At 45.7% G+C, this 26,093-nt stretch overlaps 1 protein-coding gene and 1 long non-coding RNA gene across 4 annotated transcripts in view; both read left to right on the top strand.

Annotated features, from left to right (window-relative positions):
* The first annotated feature begins 12,222 nt into the window (after positions 1-12,222).
* LOC135578427 (uncharacterized) lies at positions 12,223-12,997 on the top strand. Its single transcript, XR_010469996.1, has 2 exons — positions 12,223-12,550; positions 12,641-12,997. It is a non-coding gene; the product is annotated as an uncharacterized LOC135578427 (long non-coding RNA).
* An 8,507-nt stretch (positions 12,998-21,504) lies between these two features.
* FLT1 (fms related receptor tyrosine kinase 1) overlaps positions 21,505-26,093 on the top strand; it is a 116,993-nt gene continuing 112,404 nt past the window's right edge. For 2 of the 3 annotated variants that reach the window (XM_065050821.1, XM_005501426.4), the window contains exon 1: positions 21,535-21,834. In XM_065050821.1, coding sequence (XP_064906893.1) covers positions 21,777-21,834 — 58 coding nt within the window. In that variant the 5' untranslated portion in view covers positions 21,535-21,776. Of the gene's footprint in view, positions 21,835-26,093 lie in introns of all 3 variants that reach the window. The other variant, XM_005501425.3, reaches the window with a different exon arrangement.

The raw sequence follows: 26,093 nt of genomic DNA, 5'->3' as shown, positions 1-26,093 counted from the left end.
GGGGCAAAATTACTTTCCTCAGTCTGCTAGATAGGCTTTTATCAATACAGCACATGGTTATTCAGTGCGGAAAGGAATGGTGCTGCAGAGCAGACAATATAGAAGAGTGGGCATGTATCACAAGTGTACGCAGGTCCTGCTTCTGTTCATAACCATGCAAGATCATTTCTGTTCATTGCCAAAGGTCTGACTCTTGCTATAGGCAAGAAGAAATCCAGAATGAGAATATTCCACAAATTCAACAAACACTAACTGCCTTTGAAACCTGTTTCCCAAACTGGTTTTTTTTCAAAACCTTATTTGATGATTTATTCTTTAATTTATCCCTGCTTAACATAACACAATATTTTAATGCATGTTTTTCAAGTGTCTCATCTGAGCAGCAAATTGTTCTTAATGCAAAACTGTCTTGCCCTTGTAAGGTCATTAGTGTTCATGAAAGATTCTGAATGCTTCAGGAGAGGGTTGTGCTCAGTGGAATTTTGGTAAACTCAAGTACCCCAGGCAAAAACTAACTTTTTTGCACCTTACTTTACATTTGGGCATTCAAACCACGGAAAAGAAGCATGTCTTCATGACAGTTTCTGTTTTGAGTGATCCAGCTTAAATTTGTCAGATTGAAAGTGCTGAGTAGAAGACCAGACCATTAAATCAATCTGAAAGTATACCATCAGTCTCTTTATATAGGTGCTGGGTAATGATTGCTTCAACCTCTCTCAAATCAAAAGCTAGAAGAAAAAAGGAGGAAAACAGGAGGAGAACACTAGAAGGTGTTAAAACTAACAGGAAAGTATTTATAGTATTTTTTTAAAAGCTAATCAGTTATCTGTGTGGACAAATTCCAACACTAGCAGTAGCTAGGATCCAGTTTTTGATACTTAACCAGCACCAAACAGAATTGCCTGGTCTGTATCAATGTATAGAAGATCTGCCTATGCCCCCATCCTTGCCTTCTCAGGAAGAGGCAGTTTCTCTTGTCACAAGTAGAGAGAAGTCATTTGTCCATTTAAATGACATATCACATCAGTACTACTATCCACTTCATCTTTCCTTGAATTACCTAACTTTTAAGCGAGCAAATATAGTCCTAAGTCCAAAGCGTCTTTTTCTGTCAGTACATTTCAATGAGGGGATCAGGCTTTTCCAGTTTTGAGGCCTGGGACTTCATACTGGATCCATCCTGACTTCATGTTAGAGCAAGTCTTTGTTGGCATCTAATCCTGCCCTCCATTCCCTCAGAAGGACAGGCAGGGCTATGGGTAGCGGGGAGACACACGTTGTCCGACAGCCATGGATAGCTCTGTCCTGAGGTTCAGACATACCCTTTGATATCACCTGCAGTCAACTGGACAAGGCCAAAACATGTCCTAATAAGCTATACTATGCTCCAAGCTCTGACTGAATTCCTGTCTAGTGTGTACAAGATTTTCCTGAATGTGACTGTAAAGAAGCGGACAGGCTGGAGTGACACGTGCCCTACTGTACTCCGGTAAGTTTCTTCCACTAATGTTTGTTTTCATCACTTAAGTAAAGTTCCTTCTCTTTTGGATGACTTGGCAAACCTTTTAAGTCTCTTTTAGATGCTTAATACTTGACTTTTCTTTAAACACACATGTTAATATTTTTTTGATGGGTTTAGTAATTGTTCACAGCCTTCTGTGGCCTCTGACTGACATTTCCTATTACTTAAACAGCTAATCAGCCTATTTTATTAGGTGTAAATGTGTTTCCATGCTTTGACTGGCAAACACTAATCTCTAAACGTCAGTAGCATGTAAGAATTTATTGCCTGTTAATTGTGCCCTAGGGCATAGTGACTCTTAAAAGTGAAATAACAATCATGTCTCCTTATATATCTATTACTGCAGTGCCTGTATTGTTGTAACATATGTCCTGTTGGCATTATTAGTCATTCAGAGGGCAGCCATTCAAAACTATACTGATCTTTCAAACAAGGTGGAGTATCAGATATCAATACTAATACAAAATACAAGGATATCTGTTTGCTGTGATCCAGTCTACAAGTGGTTGCTTTTAAATAGCTTTACATTTTTTTTATTCTCTCTCTTCTAATGGCAGCATGAGTCCCAGATTGTGTGGCTGTTACACGACTTTGCTCTTTATGTGTAATGATTTTAAAGCCTTTTACATTCTGCTCCTTCTGCAAGGACTTGCTTGGCATTATACGATATTCTTTTGATATTTTCTGCATTCTGTGTCAACAGATGTGCTTCTCAATGTGTGACTCAGTGATAACACACTGAGTTTTCACTTCACTTGTCAACACATTTGCCTTTCTCATAAACGCTGAACATTTTGTGGGATCTTATTCAGCCACCTACTCTTCCTTCTACAGGCCTTTTCTCAGAAACAATAAAATTACTCAAGATTCCTTTTATTTGTCTTGAAATATATTCCTTAATGTGACAATGAAGTCATGCAAAGATTCATTATCAGTCTAGGGCCAATTTAATGTATGCTCTTTTTATTTTCTAAATTAATATACATCCTTGAATAATGTACCAGGTGGGAAACCGTGAAGGGACTGGAAGAATGATACTGTACTTGTAATGCTGAATATTTTGGTCAAGGACTTCCAGTGCAAGTTTCTATAGTGTCAAATTAACATATTGCTTACACATTTTGGAATCCAAATGTGATTCCCTTAGAACTCCTAAGGAAATGACTCCATAACTGTGAGTGATTAGGTACAATATAGAGAGTGTGTGTGTGATTGGAAGGGGAAGCAGTGTCCTTGATTGCACGGTTTTATTCTTTTTGGGCCTCATTCCCAGGCATCTAAAAATACGCTGTACTGATTTCTTTTATTCTGAGGCTATATCCTACCTCTTACTTCAGCCACCACTTCCTTTCAGCTTACCTTCTTTGCGTTCTGACCCAGCAAGATACACTCTTTAGAATTGCTTCATCTGTAGACATCTAAAACCAGACAACCAAGTGAGTAACTGTGTCCAGTTATTCCAAAGGCAGCAGAACATTTGTACCTTCCATTAACTAAATTTAACAATGTACATTTAGTACATTTAGAATTAGTACATTTAGAATTAAGTAAATGTGTTTTCATGCTAAGACAAGAACCTCAGTACAATTTTTTTAACCTGTGTCACTCGTATACCTCTTTGTCACGAGACCTGGAGGGTCCGCAAGCAGAAAAATTAATATATACTCTACATCAATTCATTGATCAGGCTACAAAGTAGGTTGTGTCTTTGCTTTCTATTTGGAAGAAAACCCTTTCAGCAGTAAACTTGTGTTCCAAATAATGGTATATTGCTACCTGCCTATTGCATTCTATTAGGCTTTGGATGGATGGGTTTCAGTAGGGAAAGGAATGCAAAGAGAAGCTCACTGAAGGTCTCCTAAAATGTTCACAGAGGTGCCACACAATTTTACTTATATTACACAGTATACAGAAAAGAAAAATGGTCATAGGCAGATAGATCTTGAACAGTAAGTTACGTGATCCAGCGTGAAGGGGAAAAGGCGTGAAGTCATATGGAATAGTAAATAACATAGTCAATCTGACAAGCAAAAATGTCCAGCACGAGATACTGTGACTTTTTAGAATATTTTTCTCAATTTTGTCTCACAAATTAGATGGTTTACATCTAATGAAAATGTTTCTACTATTCCTTCAGATCAGCAGTAGCACATAAAAAGTATCAAAATGAAAAATAACAAAACAAAACAAAAAGGTTTCAGGATGATAAGAGAAATGTTGTGCTTTTGCAGCCATGTTACAGGACAGAAGATCACACCTCACCTCTCACGAGGGAGAGCTGCAAATGGTGGTTGGGCCCAAGGAGCTACTGTACTCAGTGGGCTGGAGGGTATCCCATTCCAAGACTGGACAGGGCTGGAGATGGCAAGGTCGGTGGTTGACTGTGGTGAGGCTACATACAGTGTACCTGACCGTGTTAGTTGGAGAAACAAAACACTCTGCTATCCCCTGGTAAACCTGCACACTCCATTTTCATTCATTTGATCTGATTTGCTTTATTTTGTTAATGGTCTGGAAGTCTAAGATTAAGAAATTACATCTTCTAGTCACAGGAATGGGAAGGGCAATTCTACAGTTACTGTGTGAGCTGGCATGGGGGAGTTTTTACACTTCTCCTCAAGTTTCTTCCTCATTAGCTTAACAGTTTCTCTGCTGTCACCAGTGTTCCTGGTTTACAGTCAGGGACTGCCCTTTCCCACTATTGCAGTCTTACCTCCTGACATTACTGTCATCTCTGGCTTCCCTGCTGCTGCTCCTCAAGAAGTGATGAAGTAACTGCTGCATTTACCAACTGTCAGAGATTATTTTGTTGCCTAATTTTGTGGGAAGCTTACATGATAGTCTCTAAAAGTCTTGAATTTCAGAACCCACTACTTTCTGAAAATGAGATCTGCTTAATACACTTCTAGTTGGAGAATCATAAACAGCACTGTCCAACACCACTATACTGGTGGGAATTCCAGCTCCATTCTCTCACCTCATTAACATCATGTAGCAAGGTGCCACTTTTCATTTACACAGTGTCCGGGCTGAGGTTTGAATTTAGGATCTCACTTTTCTCGTGGATGAAGTACAATCAGGGTATCGACCATTATCATGTGATGTTGTCTCTAGCAACTTCCAATTATCTGAGCAGAAGAGGTAGATCTTAAGGTATGTTTTCCACATTTCTTTTTAGAAAAAAATCATACTGACAAATTAGTGGTTTATCTGCCTGCTATTAATCATCAAATCACCAAAACAGTTGATTTTTGTGGGACTATTTTTTAAATCTTTCCTGCTTCTACAGGAAAGTTTCTCTCCTGTTCTTTGATTCTGATATTAGTCTTATCTTTCTTTCTCTGTGAGTAGTTAACAACTACTTCCATTTCTATAGCAATCATGTTACTGTTGTTTTTATGTTTTTGTGTCCAGGGCCACTGCTGTCTGTCAACATACTTCGTGTATTCTTTTTTAATTAGTATCTGGAAACACAGTATCACAGAATGTTTGGGATTGGAAGGGACCTCAAAAGATCACCTGGTCCAATCCCCCTGCTGGAGCAGGAACGCCTAGGTGAGGTCGCACAGGAACATGTTGAGGCGGGTTTTGAATGTCTCCAGAGAAGGAGACTCCACAACCTCCCTGGGCAGCCTGTTCCAGTGCTCTGTCACCCTCACTGAGAAGAAGTTTTTTCTCAAATTTAAGTGGAACCTCTTGTGTTCCAGCTTGATCCCATTACCCCTTGTCCTATCATTGTTTGCCACCGAGAAGAGCCTGGCTCCATCCTCGTGGCACTCACCCTTCATATATTTATAAGCATTAATAAGGTCACCCCTCAGTCTCCTCTTCTCCAAACTAAAGAGACCCAGCTCCCTCAGCCTTTCTTCGTAAGGGAGGTGCTCCACTCCCTTAATCATCTTTGTTGCCCACGCTGGACCCTCTCCAGCAGTTCCCTGTCCTTCTTGAACTGAGGGGCCCAGAACTGGACACAATATTCTAGATGGGGTCTCACCAGGGCAGAGTAGAAGGGAAGGAGAACCTCTCTCGATCTACTAACCACCCCCCTTGTAATACACCCCAGGATGCCATTGGCCTTCCTGGCCACAAGGGCACAGTGCTGGCTCATGGTCATCCTGTTGTCCACCAGGACCCCCAGGTCCCTTTCCCCTACACTGCTCTCTAATATGTAATTTCCCAACCTATACTGGAACCTGGGGTTGTTCCTGCCCAGATGCAGGACTCTACACTTTCCCTTGTTAAATTTCATTAGGTTATTCCCCGCCCAACTCTCCAGCCTGTCCAGGTCCCGCTGGATGGCAGCACAGCCTTCTGGCGTGTCAGCCACTCCTCCCAGCTTAGTGTCATCAGCAAACTTGCTGATAGTACACTCTATTCCCTCGTCTAAATCGTTAATGAATATATTGAATAATATTGGCCCCTGTACTGACCCCTGAGGCACTCACTAGATATTGGCCTCCAACTAGACTCCGCACCATTGACTACCGCTCTCTGGCTTCTCTCCTTAAGCCAGTTTGCAACCCACCTCACTACTCTGTTGTCTAGACCACACCTCTTCAACTTAGCTGTGAGGATGCTGTGGGAGACTGTGTCAAAGGCTTTACTGAAGTCAAGGTAGACCACATCCACTGCTTTGCCATCATCCATCCAACACCTAGTAGAAAAGCATGAAATGGTGTACTGCTATGTTCTGAAGTAGTGACTATGGCAGAGCTTTGAGGAACTATTCTGTAAGCTACTAAAAATATTTTAAAAGTCTTAAATATTTAAGACATTAACATTTAAAATGTTGAAATGATTTCTGATCTGAACATTTTTCTTCTGTAATTACAGCAACTAGAGAAAGAGATTGAAGAAAAGTTAAATGTGTGATTAAAATACTTCAACCAAATGGCATGGGTTCTTTTTTCTGTTCTATGACGGATCTTTTTAATTGTATGGGCAACTAATCTAATTTTCTTTTTCTTTCAAATAAAGATGGGAATGTGTCAGATCTCTTTTAGCTGACACTAATAGCTTTGAACATTCAATAACCATTCTTGGTGTCCCAGCAAGTATAACTTCAGACGAGATAAATAAGAACAGTATGAAGCAAGAACAAATGAAAGGAAGCATTACCTCTTTTAGATAAAGAAGCACATAAAAGTCTCTATTAAATAACGTGAAGAGTGAAGAAGAAATATATGGAAAAAGTAACCAAAGAAGCTGTGGTCACTTGTGAAGGAGAGAAAAGTGAAACGGTCTTTCAGATCTGTAGCTTTCTGATTTGCAAATTCACACAAACAAGAAGAGTCCTTGGATACAGTAAAAACAAAACAAAAAACAGACTACAAACAGAATGCTCTTTAAGAGTGCCAACTGAAAATGAAACACTCTACTAGACACTGTCACATTTCCTAGTACAATAGAAGTGAAAGATGCCATAAAATTAGACTAGAAGAATGCAGGTGAGGATTAACTTATGGAGAAACACTTAAAGGTCCTGATGGTCATGATGAGGAAATATCATTAAGTCTCTGTTCTGTGAAATAAAAGGAAGTTGTAAACACAATGGCAAAGAAAAGTGACCAAAGTGACTGTGGCAGCTGAGTGTCCTGTACTCTGTTCAGGGGCAGACAATCCTTCTACAGTATTATCCAAAGTAGAATAAAGGAAACAACTGCTTACAAATAAGGGAAGCACAGATTGAATTTCACAAAGGAGGATCAGTTCTTCAATCACAATTCCTCAAGCTACTGCCTGTGGGTTAATTTTGATCCTGGAAACCGTAAACCGCAGAATAATTTTAATTTCCATATCTCAACCAGAAGAACACATGCATGAATGTTCTCCAATCAAGCAGGCAAGCCAAATCAATCAGGGGAGAATAAACTTTAAAGTAGTTTAGCCAAGTTTTCACTGAATTGAGTGCAAAACTTTGTAACAACCCTACAAGAGATTGCCTTTAGACTTTCTTTTCACCTAAAAGGCTGGTATTCTCTCCATCAACCCTCAGCATGAGGAAGTTGAGGAGGCCTTCTACAGACAGCTGAGAGCAGCCTCGCAGTCACAGTCACAGGCCCTGGTTGTTGTGGGGGGTTTTAACTTCCCTGATGTTTGCTGGAAGGACTACTCAGACAGCCAGCCACAGTCCAGGAGGTTCCTCCAGTGCATTGACGATAACTTCCTGATGCAAAAGGTAGAGGAGCCGACTAGGAGATGTACACTGCTGGATCTCATCGTCACTAACAAGGAGGGTCTGGTCGAAGCAGTAAAGGTTGAGGGCTGCCTTGGTTACAGCGACCAAGAAGGCCAATGGTATCCTGGGGTGTATTAGAAGGGTGGTGGTTAGTAGGTCGAGAGAGGTTCTCCTTCCCCTCTACTCCACCATGGTGAGACCACACCTGAAATATTGTGTCCAGTTCTGGGCCCCTCAGTTCAAGAAGGACAGGGAACTGCTGGAGAGAGTATTTTAACTTAACAAAATCTCTGAGGGAAGCTATACTCACAGCTTCATGACACTGAGAAACAGAATTGTTCTGTGTAAATTCCTCAAAAATATCTTCTATAACCTTGGTAATCGTCCATTGGCAATGGCAGAGCAAAAAAATTGATATATTCGTTTGTGACCCATCAGTGTAAAGCTGCCATGAAAAGGCACAATGGTTTTAAATGTTTGAGAAAAATTGGTTAAAACTGGAATTGTTGTAGGGAATGTCTACTAGGACATTCCTGTCCTATGAGATGAGGCAATTCATAGCAAAAATGAAGTTGATTCTGTGTCTGACATAAGTATTTATCAAGTAATAAATACCTGTAAATATATGGTATTTAAGCTAGAAAGACAAAGCATAAAACCAGAAAAATCTAAAGTTGACATGAATTTACTCGGGCTGGAAATTAGGAGAAATTCTCTAAAGTAGGGGAATAAGGTTCTGCTACGGCTTTTCTTTAGAAGGAACTGGGACAGCAAAAAAAATCTAAGTAATTAGCCTTGTTTTCTAAAAACTGATAGTTATGTCAGCAACTACTGTGTACCTACATGGTTCTTACCTCAGCAAAAAGCCCTTTGTAATCTGTTGATCAGTTTTAATTAAAGCTGATATAAAATAAGAGGTTTCAAAGATAAGTATATGCCTACAGTTTTCATTAAAATAGGTAGAGAGAACCAACTGAGGGAAGGGCTTTAGTGTGAACTCATACCTTCTCTGTCAACAACGTGTCCCTGGGCTCACTGCAGAGGGTTAAATAGCTTATGAATGCTCACCTGCTGGACAAGCATTGAGCAAAGCTCACGCTTTGTCAAATGGAGCGACCTCAAGCTATGTCAGAAACCAGGGCTCTGTAGTTCCTGTGATCGCGGCACTACTTTTCTAACACTGGAGGCTGATACACAGTGAAAGGGATTGAACTGCTTTTGATGACTTGACCCAGAGAATGCATTTTCTGACTCCATCACTCATGATGTGTGAAACTGGACATAACATTTCATCCTTACATGACATCTAAGACGGCGACATTTGTGCAGATTCACCCCTCACAAAACACAAACTGACACCTTCAGATGGATCGTATTTCAAAGCATTTGAATTAGAGCTGTTACTAACATTGTGTTTTGGTTTGCTTTGTTTTTTTAATTCCTTTTTTGAGTCATAATAATGATGGATAGTTACAAATCTGCCCCCATCTGGATGCATTGATTATTTCAAACACACTGAAATTTTCATAGTTCGTACTGTTCTGAGAAATTACAGGTAGAGGAGAGGTTACCTCTTGGGTGTTTTTTTGTTTCACAATTATGAAATATTTCTGTGGCAACTTCAACAATAGCTTTCATGGAACAGGAAAAACAAAGAGTTTATTTTTAGGTGTTCATTTGGTATACCCTATCCCTTAGGGCTGTGCCTATTTCCTCTCTTAATAAGCCACATCCATCTCACCAAAATGATGGACAACTTAACTTCATTGCTGGCTGAAGCCCGTATAAAGCAGATGACTAGCTGTTTCCTGAGGTTCTAAATTCACAGGCATGCCTTGTATTTTCCATAAGGAGGTCAGACACATACAGGCATAGGTGGGTGTAAGGAAAGGGTCCCTCCCATTTCCAGTCCGTTCCCAACAGAGGCCCAAGAAACTGGACTAAGTTGTTTTTCCCTGGCTTGGTGATAGACGTTCCAGTAGACGTTATCTGATACCCAGTGACCAGCTGTCATCAGGTTGTCATAGGCTGGGGAACGAACTATTAGAGAGCAGTCTAAGGGAAAGGGACCTGGGACTCCTGGTGGACAGCAGGATGACCATGAGCCAGCACTGTGCCCTTGTGGCCAGGAAGGCCAATGGCATCCTGGGGTGTATTAGAAAGGGGGTGGTTAGTAGGTCAAGAGAGGTCCTCCTTCCCCTCTACTCTGCCCTGGTGAGATCACATCTGGAATATTGTGTCCAGTTCTGGGCCCCTCAGTTCAAGAAGGACAGGGAACTGCTGGAGAGGGTCCAGCATAGGGCAACAAAGATGATTAAGGGAGTGGAGCATCTCCCTTATGAAGAAAGGCTGAGGGACCTAGTTTTCTTTAGCTTGGAGAAGAGGAGACTGAGGGGTGACCTCGTTAATGTTTACAAATATATAAAGGGTGAGTGTCATGAGGATGGAGCCAGGCTCTTCTCGGTGATAACTAGTGGTAGGACATGGGGTAGTGGGTTCAAACTGGAAAACAAGAGGTTCCACTTCAATATGAGAAGAAACTTCTCAGGGATAACCAGTGGTAGAACAAGGGGTAATGGGTTCAAACCGGAACACAAGAGGTTCTACTTAAATTTGAGAAGAAACTTCTTCTCAGTGAGGGTAACAGAGCACAAGAACAGGCTGTGGAGTCTCCTTCTCTGTAGACATTCAAAACCCGCCTGGATACATTCCAGTGTAGCCTCATCTAGGTGTTCCTGCTCCGGCAGGGGGATTGGACTAGATAATCTTTTGAGATCCATTCCAGTCCCTGACATTCTGTGATTCTGTGATCAGAGGGGCGGGAGAAACATAACACTACAAGTTTACTTCTTTTGACAAGCCAGAAAAACCCTTGAAAGCGGAAGGCAGTTGGCATGATGCATGCACTTTAGTGCTCGGAGACCTCACGACAATCTTCCCGTTGTTACCATTTCTGTGTCAAACCTACTGGCCGTTTCTCAGCATAGTCTTTGGCTGTGAAACCCCATAAGCAGAACTTTTATCTTTTTGCTCCTTCTCCCAGTGGACTCCCAGCTCCCAATCTGGGCTTCTGAGTACAGCCTGGCACAGATGTTGAATCATAACGGTAGCAACAGCATCCGTAATAATAAAGGAAAATTTACTTAGCACTTTGCCTGTGTCAGACTGCAGGTACTTACGTGATCTCTGTTATACAAATTGTGAGCAACTTTGTAGATTATCAGCAGAATTTAGACAACTACATCCCTCATTCTGATGGGAGTTAGGCACTTCAATGCCTTTAAGGATTTGTGCCTCTGGGGCTTATTCCAGATAACAGAAGTGTATGGCAGAGTCTGTGGGAGATAAACTTGAATTGCCCACATCTAAGGGCTGGGGGAAGGGCAGGCAGTACCACGGGGAGAGAGCGCACAGCTTTTCCTGCCTGCAGTGTGCCTGGTCTCCATAGAAAGCCTAGGAAGAGACTATACAGCTGGTACACTGACAGAGTTAAAACCAGCTGTGTCTCAGGTTAGATGGGAGCTATGAATCATGGACCAAAGTTGGGCACAGCATTAGAAGCTGCAGACCCAAACCTGTGTCTCCGTGGAGAGGCAAGGGTGTGAAGACACAGCTGGAGGGTTGGAAGGTCATGAGTGATATTCACTGTCATTCACAAGCAGCTGTATTCAGCAGTGAGCACCTTGCAAGGTGCTGGGAAATGCAGATGACCTGATTTAATTTTGGAGTTGTGTTAGGTTTTGTTTTCACAGCAAAGGAGACACAAAAATTAGGCAAGATTTAGGATTTATCAAAAAAAAAAAAAAAACACCAAAAAAACCCCTGCTATTGAACATTAAAAATCCTCTTATATTTTTGTGTAGAAGATTCATCATTCTTGAGGGTTCCCCATACTCTCTTTCCCTAAAATGCCTTTAAATCAGCCCATCTACATGTGTGAAGAGGAACATTAGGTTTTCTTTTTGATGGCAAGCAGGCACATTTAAAGAAAATTATTTGCATTTTCTAATAATGAAACACTGTCAGTCATTAGTTGGCCAAAGCGATTCCATCCTGCAGACAGACAACTGCCAGAAAGCAGTCAAAGCAAGAGCCTGACCCTGCTGCTCTTACTGGACATAGACTTCCCTTGGAAATGGGTTTTGTATCCCATTAAGAAAGGCAGAAACTCATCTTTAATAATAAGTAATAAAGTTTATAAGAACTATTTTAAGAATAGGAATTGTTCTTTTAAAAGCTCTTTTAAGGAAAGATGAACTCTTTAAGAATCATTTAACAAAGGGTAGCATCAGCAACAAGGAACAGTATCAGTAACATTGAACGAACTCATATATCCAAGGATCCACATACCCTCTTTTGGACTGACATGATCCTCCTAGAGAAGGAATAAGGTGTTTCAGCCTTTATTATTTATTTAAGGGAAAGAAAGCCATTATATTTTTAAAGCCTCTGACAGGAAAGCATGTCTCCTAAACTGCCTTTGGAAACACCGCGGCTCTTCAGATCTTACTCATCTTTTCCTGCTAAGAAACTGCCGGGGTTCTCAGCTGGCCCGAGCACCGGGTACCCTGTGCCTTGGCCGGTGCGGAGAGGGAGCCCCTGGACACCCTCCCCGCCCGGCGGAGGGGACCCAGGCCCCTTGGGGCCGTGCAGGGTGGCAGCCCCCGCTTGTGCCGAGCTGCCGGCCGGGCGCCGATAACGGGAGGAGCCGGCACCGCCCGGATCCCACCTGGGAGGGCCGGGACGGCCGTCCTGCCGTGTCCCCGGGACCCGGTCCGGCGGCAGGGGAGCCAGGGCAGTCCCAGCATCCACGGGGGAGACATTAGCTCCTTCCCGGTGACCAAGGCTTTGTAAGTCATCAACCGACGAGGGGTGAGAGGTGGAGGGAGGGCGGAGGGAAGGCAGGAAGAGGGTCTTAATCCCTGCCGTCTTTGTTCCAGCTCGCACACATCGGAAGCAGGGCTGAAGCCGTGTGACCGCTTTTTATGGAAAAGGAAAGACATTTGCAGGCACTTTGGAGCATCCTGGCCGCCTGTGCGGGGCTGGAGGCACGGCGAGCGGCATCCCGGTACCGGCTGGGGCCGTCCGCTCCCCGCTCCGCCCGCTGCATCCCTCCCAGCCCCCAGCGCACACCCGCTTTTCTCTCTCTCTTTTTTTTTTTTTTTTTTCCCCTAAAGATCAAAAGCTCCTTGCTGTTGCAGAAGGACTATTTTCTCAGGCGTCCTTCCCCACCACGGCTTTGTGAAAAGGACAATAGACTCCTGTGTCAGTGTTGTTGGCACTAGCCTTGCATAATACAGGAAGCAGCATTTCCTTTCGGGGGTGGAAAATTAACTTGGATCGTGCGTTTCTCTTTTTATTGCTGACCGTACACACCCCGGGAAATTCGGCTCGCTGGTTCTCGGGAAGGGAAGGGGCAGCAGCCCCCTCTCCGCATCCTCTCCGGCGCAGGGGAAGACCCGAGCGCGGCTCGGCTGCCCACGGGCAGGGCCGCCGACGCTGTAGGAGCGCGCCCCGCTCCGCCCTGCTCCGCCCGCCCGCCGCGGGGTGAGGCGGACGGGGTCCCTTGCACCGTCCCGCCTGTCCCCGTCAGCCGTCCCTCCCGCCCTGTGCAGCCGCGGGGCCCAGGGGGGCTGCAGAGGACCGCAGGGGATCCCTAAGTACCGGGGCAGGGAGCCGGGGGTGGGTTTCTGTTGCACCCCATAGCTCCTGCCGGGGGTTTGTCCCGTTCTCCCGCCGTTTGCCGTGGGCTGGAGGTGGCATGCAGAGTCGCAGCGTCTCCCGGTTCTTTGAATGGGCATGAAGCCTGCCTATCTCCTCCTTTGGGGATTAAAGAAAAAAAAAAAAATCACACAGAATCACAGAATGTCAGGGATTGGAAGGGACTTCGGAAGATCATCCAGTCCAACCCGCTGCCAGAGCAGGAACACCCAGATGAGGTTACACATGAATGTGTCCAGGCGGGTTTTGAATATTTCCAGAGTAGGAGACTCCACAACCTCCCTTGGCAGCCTGTTCCACTGTTCTGTCACCCTCACCGTGACAAGTTTCTTCTCAAATTTCAATGGAACCTCCTATGTTCCAGTTTATACCCATTGCCCCTTGTCCTATCATTGGTTGTCACTGAGAAGAGCCTGGCTCCATCCTCATGACACTCACTCTTTATATATTTATAAACAATAATGAGGCTGCCCCTCAGTCTCCTCTTTTCCAGGCTAAAGAGACCCAGCTCCCTCAGCCTTTCCTCATAAGGGAGATGCTCCACTCTCTTAATCATCTTCGTGGCTCTGCGCTGGACTCTCCGAAGTCTTTTTCTACTTCAGAGAGTTAAAAGACCTGAGACTGAGAGCTCTCTACCCTTTGAGAGCTCATGCTACCTGTAAAGTCCATCTCCATTAAATAACTTTTAACCAGTTTGTTCTAACGACATTGGCCCTTGCACAATGCTTGTCCTAGAAAGGCCACGCACTTGTTAATATAACATTAAAATGTTTTCTACTACAGCTCTCCCCTTTTATTACAGTGTTAAAAAAGACATGGGCCTGTTTAGACACAGACCTTTGGCACAAGTTTTACCTTAACAAAGACTGTGTGTGAATAAAATATAATACACATTCCGCAATTGTTCTTCAAATGATGTTCTTCATTGCCTTGTGGTGTTCAGGCAAATGTGGATTTGGACCCAGTCACTGCTGCCCAGTCCTGGCTTCTCCACCTTCCCTCTGTCTGCCCATTACTGGGATTGAGAAGAAGTCAGTGCAAACCGAGGATCTCAAGAGAATTCCTGTCACCAAAATCTTCCGGTCTGATCTTCTTGTCTCTCCCCTTTTGCCAACAACAACCTAAACCTCAGCTTCAGGAGATTAGTTGGTAGCTTTGCAAGGTAAGAACACACATAAACTATATCAACACATCCTGGTACTTGTGCGCCTATTTTATGCACAGATCATTCTACCTCCTAAACCTTTGCTGGATCCTGTCTGCTGGACCTGGTGACAAGAAAGCAGTCCCAGATGGGGTTTCAAAGCACCGGATGGGCAGCTCTGAGGCTTGCTGAGTCAGCAGACAACCCTTTTCTGCCCCACATTGTGCTGATCTGCCAGTTATGGGTTTCCTGCACCGAAGTAAGAAAAGATTCTCATTTCGTAGCATGCAAATTACACTGTTGCATCACAAGGTAATAACCATCACCACCTCTAGCGGAACTAGAAGTGAAATAGTCTTTTAACTATTCTTGTCAGCCAGTTTCTTTTCTTTTTCCTTTATTTATTTACTATCATTATTATTTTTAAACACTTTCATGCTTTCCTTTTTAACTTATTTTCACGGAAATGTGTTGTGGAAAAGAGCTATATTAAAAGTGTTTTATAGAAAAATCTTAATCATGCCTGGACATTGGAACAAAAGACAATTGTAGAGCATTTCAGATGAAGTTCTTTTACTCCCCTCTGGACCTGTGCAGCTCTTTTTAGTTTTCCCCTGTAAAACACCATCCTTGCTACTTGCAGATGGAGCTGGAAATATCTCTGACATGGTCCTGGGCAGATATTGCAGCTGGAGATAGTTCTGACAATGTTCCGAGCAAATATTGCAGTGGGTCCTCTTTCTTTCCACCTGTCTGGTGAACTAGCGTTGCTACAGTTTTAGCCCAAGTGGACCTCCTTGGGCCTAGAGCTCCAAAATTCTACTCTGAATCCTCTTTTCCTGAAATTGCTCTGCTTGCAGTTATGTAAGTGAATTAGCACATGGGGCAGGGAGTACACCAACTATGTGGTGCACACGTGATGTAACCATATGCATTACTCCAGTGCTGCAGGACCTTGACAGTGCTGTACAAATCCCACATTTCGTAGTACAGCTCCCAAGAGACTCCTGAGAACATAATTTCTGTGGTTAGGTGACTATTTCCTTTTGTTCTCATTTTGTGTCTGATTTGTTCCAAAATAATCAGCACGTAGGCATTTGTGCACACCACTGAGTCACCAGCTTCTCTGCGAGCTGCAGCTGCGTGGGCGCATGGTGTGCAGGCCTGGTTTGTGTTATAGTGAGGGAAACACTGAGCCTCTAGGGACTAGGGTTTGGGATGGTAAGAGGAAAAGTGCTCTTCTTTGTAAAGCTGGCTTTCTTTTCATGGCCCACTGTTTTCTTGGGTAGTTTTCCCTTTTTGACATGTTTGGGTTTGGTTTTGTGGTTCTTTTGCTGACCTTCTGGTTGTCTTTCCCACTGAAATGCAGTGACCTGGGCCCAATTCCACAGGGAGGAGATGCAATCGATATTTTCATGTGGTCTTACCTCTTTCTAAACCTTTATCCTGGCACATTCATGTACTGATGGCTTCAGGAAAGGCTGATATATATATATATATCTCCTCCTAAAGGGAAAAAGCAATGGCTGGAGACTGGATTTCAGATGCCTGGGAGATGGGACTTAGAGCACTATGTCATTGCCACACTCACCCAGCTATGCTGAAAGTAGGTCGTTCCCATATTGATGCAGGTGTGTGAGTGGGGTCCAACCCGCGTACGTGTGGATATAGTGGAAATGCTTACTGGCATTCTTCTATTGTACTTGTGCTTTTCAGGGAAAAAAATTATTGTTCCACTCTTTCTTTTCCTGTTTATTGAAATATTGCTGAATACACATATAAAATCAATTGTGTAGTATTTTGAAAGAAAATGTGTATTATAATAGAGTTTGTTTTTTGTAAGGGGGATGAAATCCCTGGCATTCTGCCATGTGGTCGTGACAGGAAGAGGTGATGTGGGCAGAGCCAAAATGATGTTGGATATGCAAAGGACCAACGAGGTCTGGCTGATTCCCAAGTGAGCCAAGCACAGTCAAAAGGCAGGTGGGAGCAGTTACCACATCAGTAAGGAGCCAGAACATGTAACGGCAAGTCTGGGTCAAGATCAGGTCCAGAGACAGTGGTTAGGGTCAGACACTACCTGGTGATCACCCAGTAAGGCCACTGTTGTGGTACAAGACTGGCCACAGATATAACTGCTGTGAACTATGGTGTAGCAAAAGCAGGGACCAGTGGCACAATCTCAGTTTAAAAGCATCTCCCAAGGGACAGGAGGGGCAGACCCTCTCCTCCAGCTTTCTCCACAACAGGTACTGCCAGCGAAGGCCCTGACCTTACACCCCACCAGCTGAGCTCCTCAACTCAGCCTCTGGAAGTGGGCTACTCTACGGGCCCAAGTATTGCAGGAGCTCATACTCATTAGCTTCCTAATCTCCCAAAAAATACCAGGTATTCTGATTAATTGCTCATGCCAGCTGACTATGATAAAAAATTACCTGTGGTAAATTATGTGCTCCTGTTGCCTCTACTTTCTTGCTGTGATTAGACAGCTTTGATGCAGGTGGGGAGTTTGGATAGAAAGGTGACAATCACTGCTCTGAGCTGCCACACCCTCCTGTGAAGGATGAGCAGTAGTGTTATGAGGTTGTCCTGCAATGGCTAATTCTTTGCCACAGCTTTTGGCTGTCATTGCCACATACACCGACCAGCTGCAAAGCAGAGGGGCTATAGGGTAAAGCTCAGCTTTGCTAAGGGAAAGCACAACCACAGCTGTAGTTTATGTCTCTACATACACTTACCTATGCATGTACTTGGTAAGTAAGTATAAGTAGCTGTCCCAGTAAACACTGTAGTGCAGGGAAGAGGTCTCTCAGCTTCTTGTTCACACAGTCCTAGAGAAAACTGAGGACCTTTACTTTGGTTTACATGCAACTTCCAGTGTAGTGGGCAGCTCTTGTTCCTCCATGATAAACCCAAACAAAATCAGCAGTTAAATTTGTAATGTTGATGGTAAATGGGATTTTCTTGATAATGTGCTTCTTAAACTCTGTTCCTACTGCAGGAAGATGGGACCACAGGACATCAAAATAAAGGTGGTTGGAAACACCTCATTGAAAACAGAGAGGAAAAGAAAGTCAGAGGAAGGCCTTGGGTAGAGTAGATCCAGTCCATGTCACCTGGGATCTTGCTCCAGGTTGCAGTCTCTCCAGTAGCTACATCAGTACAAAAACATCCAGTATTCTTCCAGTTGTCACAGTTCACTGGGTCTCCTATTGTGAGGGTGTGCTGCAAGTTCTATCAGTGAAATGACCCAGGTTATAAGTGGTCCTCCATAGAAAGCAGGCAAGTTGTATCCTGGATGATTTACACTGAGCTCCAGAAAGAGTTGTAAGCCCCAGAAATAAGCTATAAGCCCCTCCTGCACTTCAGGTACAGGGCAGTATGGGAATGGAGGCGGCTCCCACTGGTGGACAGGGAACACTGAATCCTTTCCTCCTGGCTCCAAAAAAACTGGTAATATTTTTGGGTGATCAACTGAAATGCTGCTTTGCTTAAGCAGTCCTCTTATAAAACAAGTCATTTGGCAGATGCAGATTCTGCAGAAAGTCCTGCAGAGTGAGATGCAATCTACTCTGCTTTGACATCTTTCCTTCTCTCCCAACAGCTGGGGCTTGGGACCATCTATCTCAAAGCCTGTTCCTGTGAGGTGTATACCTCTCTGCTGTGAGTAGAGGGGTATACTTCCACAGTCAGGCACCTGTCATGCAGTTGCTGGTGGTAGTCTTTTGTGTAATGCTCTGAACATAGGAACCAGTGCCATAAGAAGATATTTTGAGCACCAGTGAAAATAAGAAGTATCTTCCATGACTGGAAAGAGTCAAGTCACTTTGGGAAGGTATCAGCTACTGGTGTGAATGGGACTTTCCAGGCTCTTTATTTTTGCCAGATCCACCGGAACTGTCCAAGTGATTCCTGCCAGGAGACTTGGCTAAAGCCTCAACTCAGGATGTTCCAAGTGTCCTAATACCAATGGGGAGCAGAATCCAAAATGCCAGGATGTCTCCTTGCAACCTGACTAAGTCATATCCGGGTGAGAGGAGCCTCCACCCCACCTAATTCTCAACACCAGACCTGCAAGTGTCAGAAAGACTGACAGAGAGTGGACAAGAGACAATGCCCTGATTAAGTTTTCAGCTACGAAAGGTCCTGTGTGCTCAGGGCGATGTCTGTGCTTCTTTGCAGCATGGTAGTCTGTTGTTCAAGGCAGAGCCAGGAGCTGGATTCACCCCTTTCCTACTGAATGCCCCAATTACTCATCTTTTCAATCAGATTTCCTATAGTTCATTTTCTACATTGTCCCAATGAGTCTTGTTGGCCAGGGAAGAGTAACGGATGCATATTGGAGATGATTTTGCTGCCTGACAGTTTGATGATATTAGTGTCAAATGTATGAGTTGTTCAAGCAAAAGGCTTGGCAGGAGCTCTCTTCCTCTAGAGCAGGGTAAAATTTATCAATATATGGTACCACTGGGCTGTAAGTGAACACTAAAAACTGATGTTGTCTACTGTGTCTACTACTCTTCCTTCTCTCTTTTTCACAGCTACTCTAGTGCTGGAGATCAAGCAGATGCTCAGCCTTGCAGCAAAGATGTTTGCCTGATAAATTTCAAAGAGGGTTTACTCTCAGTTGCTAAATTTGGCTGATTTCCCTTCTAATACTTAGTAAAGAGTCTTTTTAACAAATGCTAGAGAAAGGAAGTGTCCCACATTTTACAGCTGAAGAGAACATAACAACAGTCCCTGAAACTTCCAAGGTAAAAAAAATGTCCTCATATATGCCACACACTATGCAGGCCAATGCCTAAGATTCTGGTATGAAGTAATCGTATTGCCTGCAGGACGGACATTTACCTGGGGCAAGTCCATGACCAACTCTGTAGTGTTTGTATGGCCATAGTACTTGAGATGCTCTTCAAAACAAGTTCTTACCCTACTAGGTGTTGCCAGTTACATCGTAGTACACAAAATATAAGATAAATAGGTTCCACACAGCCCTCTTCACACACGCTCTGTCCACCTGTTCCAGATGCTTCAGTCTATGTGTTTAGAGATGTCTTTCATCAAGTTCCAGGCACAGACTTCCCACTGTACCAACATTCTGCTTTATGGGAATGTCTGCTGCCTCTTCTCCCTTTCTCACTACTGGAGTCTTTTCAGTCTTCATGCAGGCTCCACATCTCTCCCTTGTTTTAACCTATGAAGAGTGATGAATGGTTATGAGTAGATCTTCTGGTTTGTCCCCTCTGGCCCTCACCTCCTTGAGTGGATCAGAAGCTAATGACATCCATTGGAGAAGGAAGGAGGTATGTCTTTCCAAAGTGCTGTGGTCTTTGGAAGGCCATGACTGAATGCAGTTGTGATGTAGGAGGTGTGAGGAGGGTAGAGAGAAATTAGTGTGGTATGGCTGCTGAGCTTGTGATGAGACCTGCATTGTCTCAGACTCAGCACATACTCAGCACTGGGTAGGTCAAAGGTAGAGGTATGCAGTTCCCTGAGCTCCTTCCACAGGGAGCCCTTGTTCCTAGGAAGTCTGAGCTGTCAAGATGCCCAGTGTACTAGTTCTGGTTGGTTTGTCCTCACTGGCTGACTGTTTTCCCAGCTGCTGTCCTCTTCAGTGGAGGAGATGATTTCTTATGAATCATCCGTCTTCGGGAAAGAAACCTCTGGGTTCTTCTCCCCATGGTGTGAGCAGATGAGACGGAAGGTATCCATAACTGTTTTATTTTCAAGGTCTCAGCTGGAGGCAGGAAGATTGGAAAATGCAGGCTTAAATTCTTAGCTTAGGGTGCCAATTATGAATAGAAGTCAGACAGAAGCATGCAGGAAATATTCTCACAGACTTTAAACTTGAAAGTTAAACAGTTCTCAAGTTAAAATCAACACCAACTTCTCATCTTTTTTCTTGCACAGGATGGTCTGGTGGGACACAGGAGATCTAAGTTCTATTTCTGTCTCTTGTCACCAGCTTCCTATGACCTTGAACTAGCTGCCTAACCTCTCTATGTGCCTCCATTTCCTTCTCTGTTAAATGGGGGTGATCACATTTACCTGCCCTATGCAGACACCCTCGCAACTTATTTCATAGCATAAAAATATAGAAAGTGCCCTACTGGGTCAAACCAAAGACCTGACTCACCCAATAGCCCTTCTCTGTCTACACATGTGAAAATCGGGGGCTTGAGTTTTGCTGTCATGGGCTCCGTTCTGGTCTTTCACAAAACGAAACACGTATGGAAAACATGAGGTAAGTGTATAGAGAGAAGAAATATATTTCTAGGATAGCCCGGGATGTCAGAGGGTCAGTGAAGGCCAGTAGCAGCACTGGCAGGGCAGACTCCTGGAGCATTCTTAGCCAATGCTGCTGTTCTCTGGCTTCCCTCCTCTGACCACTCAGTGATGCTGGCAGGGGACCCATGCTGGTCTGGGTCAGACCCCGCATAGAGCAGGCTGCTCCCCAGTCCCCTCCCCAGGGAAGGCGGGGAGAGCAGCCCCGGGGAACAGGCAGCGTTTTGGGGCGCTCTGAGCATCGTGCCTGGCAGCCAAGGAAAGGCTGCACGGCACCGGCCTGGCCTGACCCACGGACCAGGAGCCGGCGACAAGACGCGACTCTGGCGGGGAGCCGGAGAGGGAGTTTGCGCTCAGCCTTTGGTCCGGGACTCGCGAGTCCGGTGCGCACCTTCCCTGGAGGAGCCCGGCGGCATGCGGCGAACCCCGTCACCCGCCCCTGCAGCTCTGCGCCCCCGGTGGCTGGAAACTCCCCAGCGTCGGGCTCCGGCGGGAGGGCACGGCCTGGCTCCGCGGGGACCAGGAGACGTGCGGGGAAGCAACGCTGTGCCCACCGGCGAGCGGGCGGGGGACGCGTCTCGGGGAGGGCGTGCTCCCGGCGGAGGATGTGGGCCGTGGGGGCGGAGGGGTTCGCGGTGAGGGGTGAAGAAGTTATAAATCAGCGGCGCTGGGGCTGGCTGGTAATTGATGTCCGCGAGAGGTGAAGCTGGCAGGGCGGCTCGCAGCGGACACTCCCTTTCCGCGGGCCGGGCCGGGTAGGGGAGGGCTTAGGGGCTGCTGGATGTGGATCCCGCACCGCGCTACGCCGTTATCTCAGCCACCGCAGGAGGAGTCTGAGACCGAGGAGAGCCCGTCGGAGCCCAGCCGGCGCCTCTGCCTCACTGCCGTCGGCAGGGGAAGAGCCCTGCGCTCCCGCGGGCAGGACCATGCCCCGCCAGCTCCTCTCAGGGACCGTGCTGCTGGGAGCCGTCCTCCTGCTCGCAGGTAAGGGTCCGCCGGGACCCGCTGGCCCATCCAGCCCCCGCTCTGCTCCGGGGTCTCCGCGACGTGCCCCCAGCGATGTGCCTTCTCGGCGGCGCCTCCTGTGCCCCTGACTGGCCCTGTTGCATCCGGCTTGCTGGCTGGAGCTGCCGGGCACCTGCCTCCTCTCCGCCCTTCTCCTATGGGCAGGACCGGGAGAAGCGACCCCGCTTTTCAGAGTCGCGAAACGTCGCGTCCCGAGCGGTCGGTAGTCTGCGGATCCCCGGCGGTGTGTCCCGGTAGCGCCCGAGAGCAGAGCCCCGGGAGCTGGCGGGAGTGCGGAGCTGCCGTGCCTCCTCTCCTCTGGGCAAGGCGGCGGTGCCGGCGGGGAGCCGACACTCTCCTCTGGGCACGGGGGACAGCTGTTCCGGGAGAGGTCCGAACCGGTGCATCACGGAAAGAAGGCATGTTTTAGCTCCAGGGCAGGCTTTTCTCCCCTCCGCTTTGTTTCCATGTGGGTTCAGCCTCTCACAGTTCTACCCTTGAAGTGGTAAAGGCGCCCGTTTCCTTCGCGAAAATCAAGGTCTTGCTGCCTCCTGCCCGGAACGGCGGAGCATCAGTCGGGACTGCCTGCGGGGTTGGCCGCGTGGGTTCCATGCGTGGGTCTCTCTGGAGAAAGGAATGGAGCTGCTCTTCGGTGCCTGCCGGTGCTTGTGCCGGAGTGGATCAGTGCAGATTAACTTTTCTTAATCGAGTTTCATTTTACTTTGAGAGAAGAGCTGGCCCTCCTGTGCTGGAGTGCTGTGGTGGGCAGCGTGTCCCAGCATTGGGTTGCTGATCACCTGTGAGCAGGGGCGCATGGGGGTCGTATGCGGTCCGGTCTCGCGTCGGTGGGTTCATCGCACCGCAGGGCCACAGACCTGTGGGTCTGCTCGCCGGTGCGGATCGGGGATCCCGCAGCCCTTCGGTGCCCGGGCTCCCCGTGTCCTGCACGGGGCTCCCAGGTGCTCCTCGGGGCGCGGGCAGCTTCCGCGCAGCATCGTCGGTCCCGGCGGCCGTCTGGGAGCCAGAGCTAACTCCTAGCGGGCAACAAAAACCCCGAGCTCTCCCCAGGGTTCACGCCAAGGCCAGTGGGCGCGCAGCGCGGCGTTTTTGCGGTCAGCAGTGCGGTCAGCCGACCCGCCACGCTCCGCTGCCCAAGTGGCCAAGGGCTCGGGCTACTCCGCACTGCTGAGTCCGCGGGAACGGCCCCGGCGTGGTACGGTGTCCGGTGTGTCCGCGGGAACAGCCCTGGCGCGGTGCCGCCGTGCCCACGGGAATGGCCCTGGCGCGGCGTGGTGCCTGGTGTGACCCCGGGAACGGCCTCGGCGTGACGCGGTGCCGCCGTGCCCCCGGGAACAACCCCGGCGCGGCGCTCCCTGGGCGCTCCCCGGGCGATGCCCGTGCTGCCGGCCGCGTCCGAAGGGTGGCCGGGAGGGGAGCTGGCGGGACCGCTCCGACGAGACGTTTTCCTGCTCGGGAAGTGCTGTTTTAGTCCTTTGATACAGATACATAGTTTGTTGGTTTTTTTTTTGTTTTGTTTTGGTTTGGTTTGGTTTTTTGTTTGTTTTTTGTTTTTGTTTTTTCCCCTTTCTTTTCTCCGAGAAAGTGCTAACTTCCTCAGATTATTTGTCTCTGCCAAGGAGGTTCTTTTGCCCACGATGAAATAGGCAGAGGAACTGGACACTCTCCCTGGACACAGGAAATGTGGGTTCAAATCTTTGCCAGGCTTCCTTCACAGCTTCAGCTTGAACTTCGACGTTCAGCTCCCACATGGGCTCCTGTAGTGGCCAGCTATACTGGGGGACTGGCTTCCTCTTTCCGTTCGGAAAGGTTTTCCATTGTGCAAATCATGACAAACTCACTGCCTAGGGACAAGGTGGATTCTGCGAGCGAGAGGGCCTGTGAGACACCCTGGTTCACCTTCCTGTTCCAGCGACTGTCGGGGACATGTGCACCCTAGACCAATTCCAATGGGAAAAACTTGCCTTGTTTAGAGGAAAACCTGGTGCTCTGGGTTTTGAGCTGCGTGGATGTACATCCCAGGGTTGGCTCAGGTGCAGTAGGCACTGCAAAGATGCTACTCTGTAGTTTGACCAAGTAGTTTTACAATCTGTTTTGTATAAGAGGTTGTGGTCCAACTCAGAATTTAGACTTTTTTATTATTATTATTTTTAGAAAATCATCTTTGCTTTGTTTGCACACCCCATATAGGTTGAGCTCTTCTGTGTCGGTGGTAAAACTCTCAGTACTTGCATTTGCACAGAGCATTTCAAAGTTATTGGTGAAGTGGTGGGATGTTTTGTACCATGCACCTCCCTATGCTTTTCTTCCCTTTCCACCCTCCTTCACTGCCTGTTTAACTGAAACTCTTACTCAGGCTGTCCAGTAATTCCCATTTCAACTGTTCTTGATGAAGCTAGATTCATCACTGCTATGTGGTCCAATCTTGTAATTCAGTCTCTGCGGGTGTCTATTGAGCTTCCATTTACTGACAGGTACTGGAGGAGATTCACAGAAATAGTCACTGGCTCAGGAGTTACTACAGAGAGCTTCAAAAGGAAGGGACAGGAGGAGGTCGTTTAGCTTGTCTGTGTCTATTTAATAATTTAAATTTCCCCAAAGCAACATGCAAGATACAAGCCATGAGAGTTCCCATTTGAAAAATGAGATTAAAGAAATTATGTTTCTTTAACATGTAAATGTTGGACACTTCAGCCCTCTTGTATTTCTATGCACATGCATATTTTGGCTATTGTGGGAAAGAACAAGATTTTTATCTGTCTTTTGCATAGTACTTGCGTATGTTTCATTTATAGTTTGAGTATATTTACTCCACAAATTATATTACATACATTTGTGCTGAAGACAATATACATAATGGTCAATATGAAAATGTTGGTGCCTCATTCAGGTTTGATCTCCTTTGTGTGATAATAATTTTAATTGATAGCATTTGGGAATTTGAAGGACTGGCTTTAAACCCTGAAAAGATCAGATTCCACAGCTTGGATCAAGGACTATGTGGTCACAATTCCAGAAACATAGACAGATGATTTGACTTTATTTCCAGCTGTCCACACAGAAGCAATACCTCACAATTAGCAGCTACAAGGTAAACGGACTCTATTACAACCTTATCTGTGAATAGTGCCATACAAATCTCAGTTATTACAGTCAGAACTAGATAATAAAAATCCACAGGGAATGATGGACTTTTCAATTTCATGGTCAGCTGGAAAAAATGAAGAAAGGAATTACAGGTCAAATCTAATCAGTGCTGAGGTTAATTTCTTACAATAACTAACATGACTTCTCTGAAAACGCTATTTAGATAGAAGTTCATACGTTAATGTTTCGGTTTGGTTTGAGTACTCAGCTGAAACAGCTGCACCAACACACAGCTACAGCTGTCTAATTTGCAATTAGGGCTCGAGATCTTAACAGACTCTAGAAAAAATGTGTTTACTGCATTTTATGAATCTTCATGGAAAAAAGGGCTCTTTTAAAAATTCCAGACAACATTCATACAAGGTAGAACAATTAGACTCCACCTTACAATACAGGCTTAAAAAAAATGTATATGGGGTTTAAATACCAAAGTTTCTGGCATTGCTAAAGAAAATCACTTACATCGGTTAACAATGTTTTACCAGACAGTTGTTCCACTCATATGCCCTACACAAAGATGGATCTCACTCACTGAGAGCTGGTCTAAATCTGGAGCAATTCCTTTGGTCTCAGCTAGCATCCTTGAGATGTGTGGTTCATGTGTGAGGAAATCAGGACTTGGCCTGTATGTAATAAATATCTTTATATCCAGAAGCACCAAATACCTTAAAACCCTAACAAATTGTTTTTCAGGAGATTTGAGGATTCCTTTGATGGTGATTTTTTTTTTTTTTTTTTTTTTAATGTGTGAACAGTAACAAACAAATTGAGCCTTTTTTTTGTGAGATGCTTCAAAGACTGAAACCAGTAGCCCTTCACACTGTGTGGGTGTATAGGAGAAAAGGAAATGCTCCAGATTTGTAGGACAGTTGCTGAGTCCTTACACTTTAATGTGGTTTGGAAACTTCAAGCACAATGTTTATCAAGTTGCTACTTTTCACGTCCGACTGAGATTGGGAAAGGAAGAAGTTCAGCAGATGAGGGTTAAGGTTTGGTGTTTCAGAAGTTTGTGTCCAGTGGGGATGTGGTGAAGCTTTATCAGCCAAATTGTTTCTTTGAATCCCCCAAAGTTA

This window comes from Columba livia, chromosome 1 (genome assembly GCF_036013475.1).
Source record: "Columba livia isolate bColLiv1 breed racing homer chromosome 1, bColLiv1.pat.W.v2, whole genome shotgun sequence".
Classification (NCBI taxonomy): Eukaryota; Metazoa; Chordata; class Aves; order Columbiformes; family Columbidae; genus Columba; species Columba livia.
Note: the sequence above shows the minus strand (reverse complement) of the source record. Positions and strands in the feature narration are given on the sequence as shown.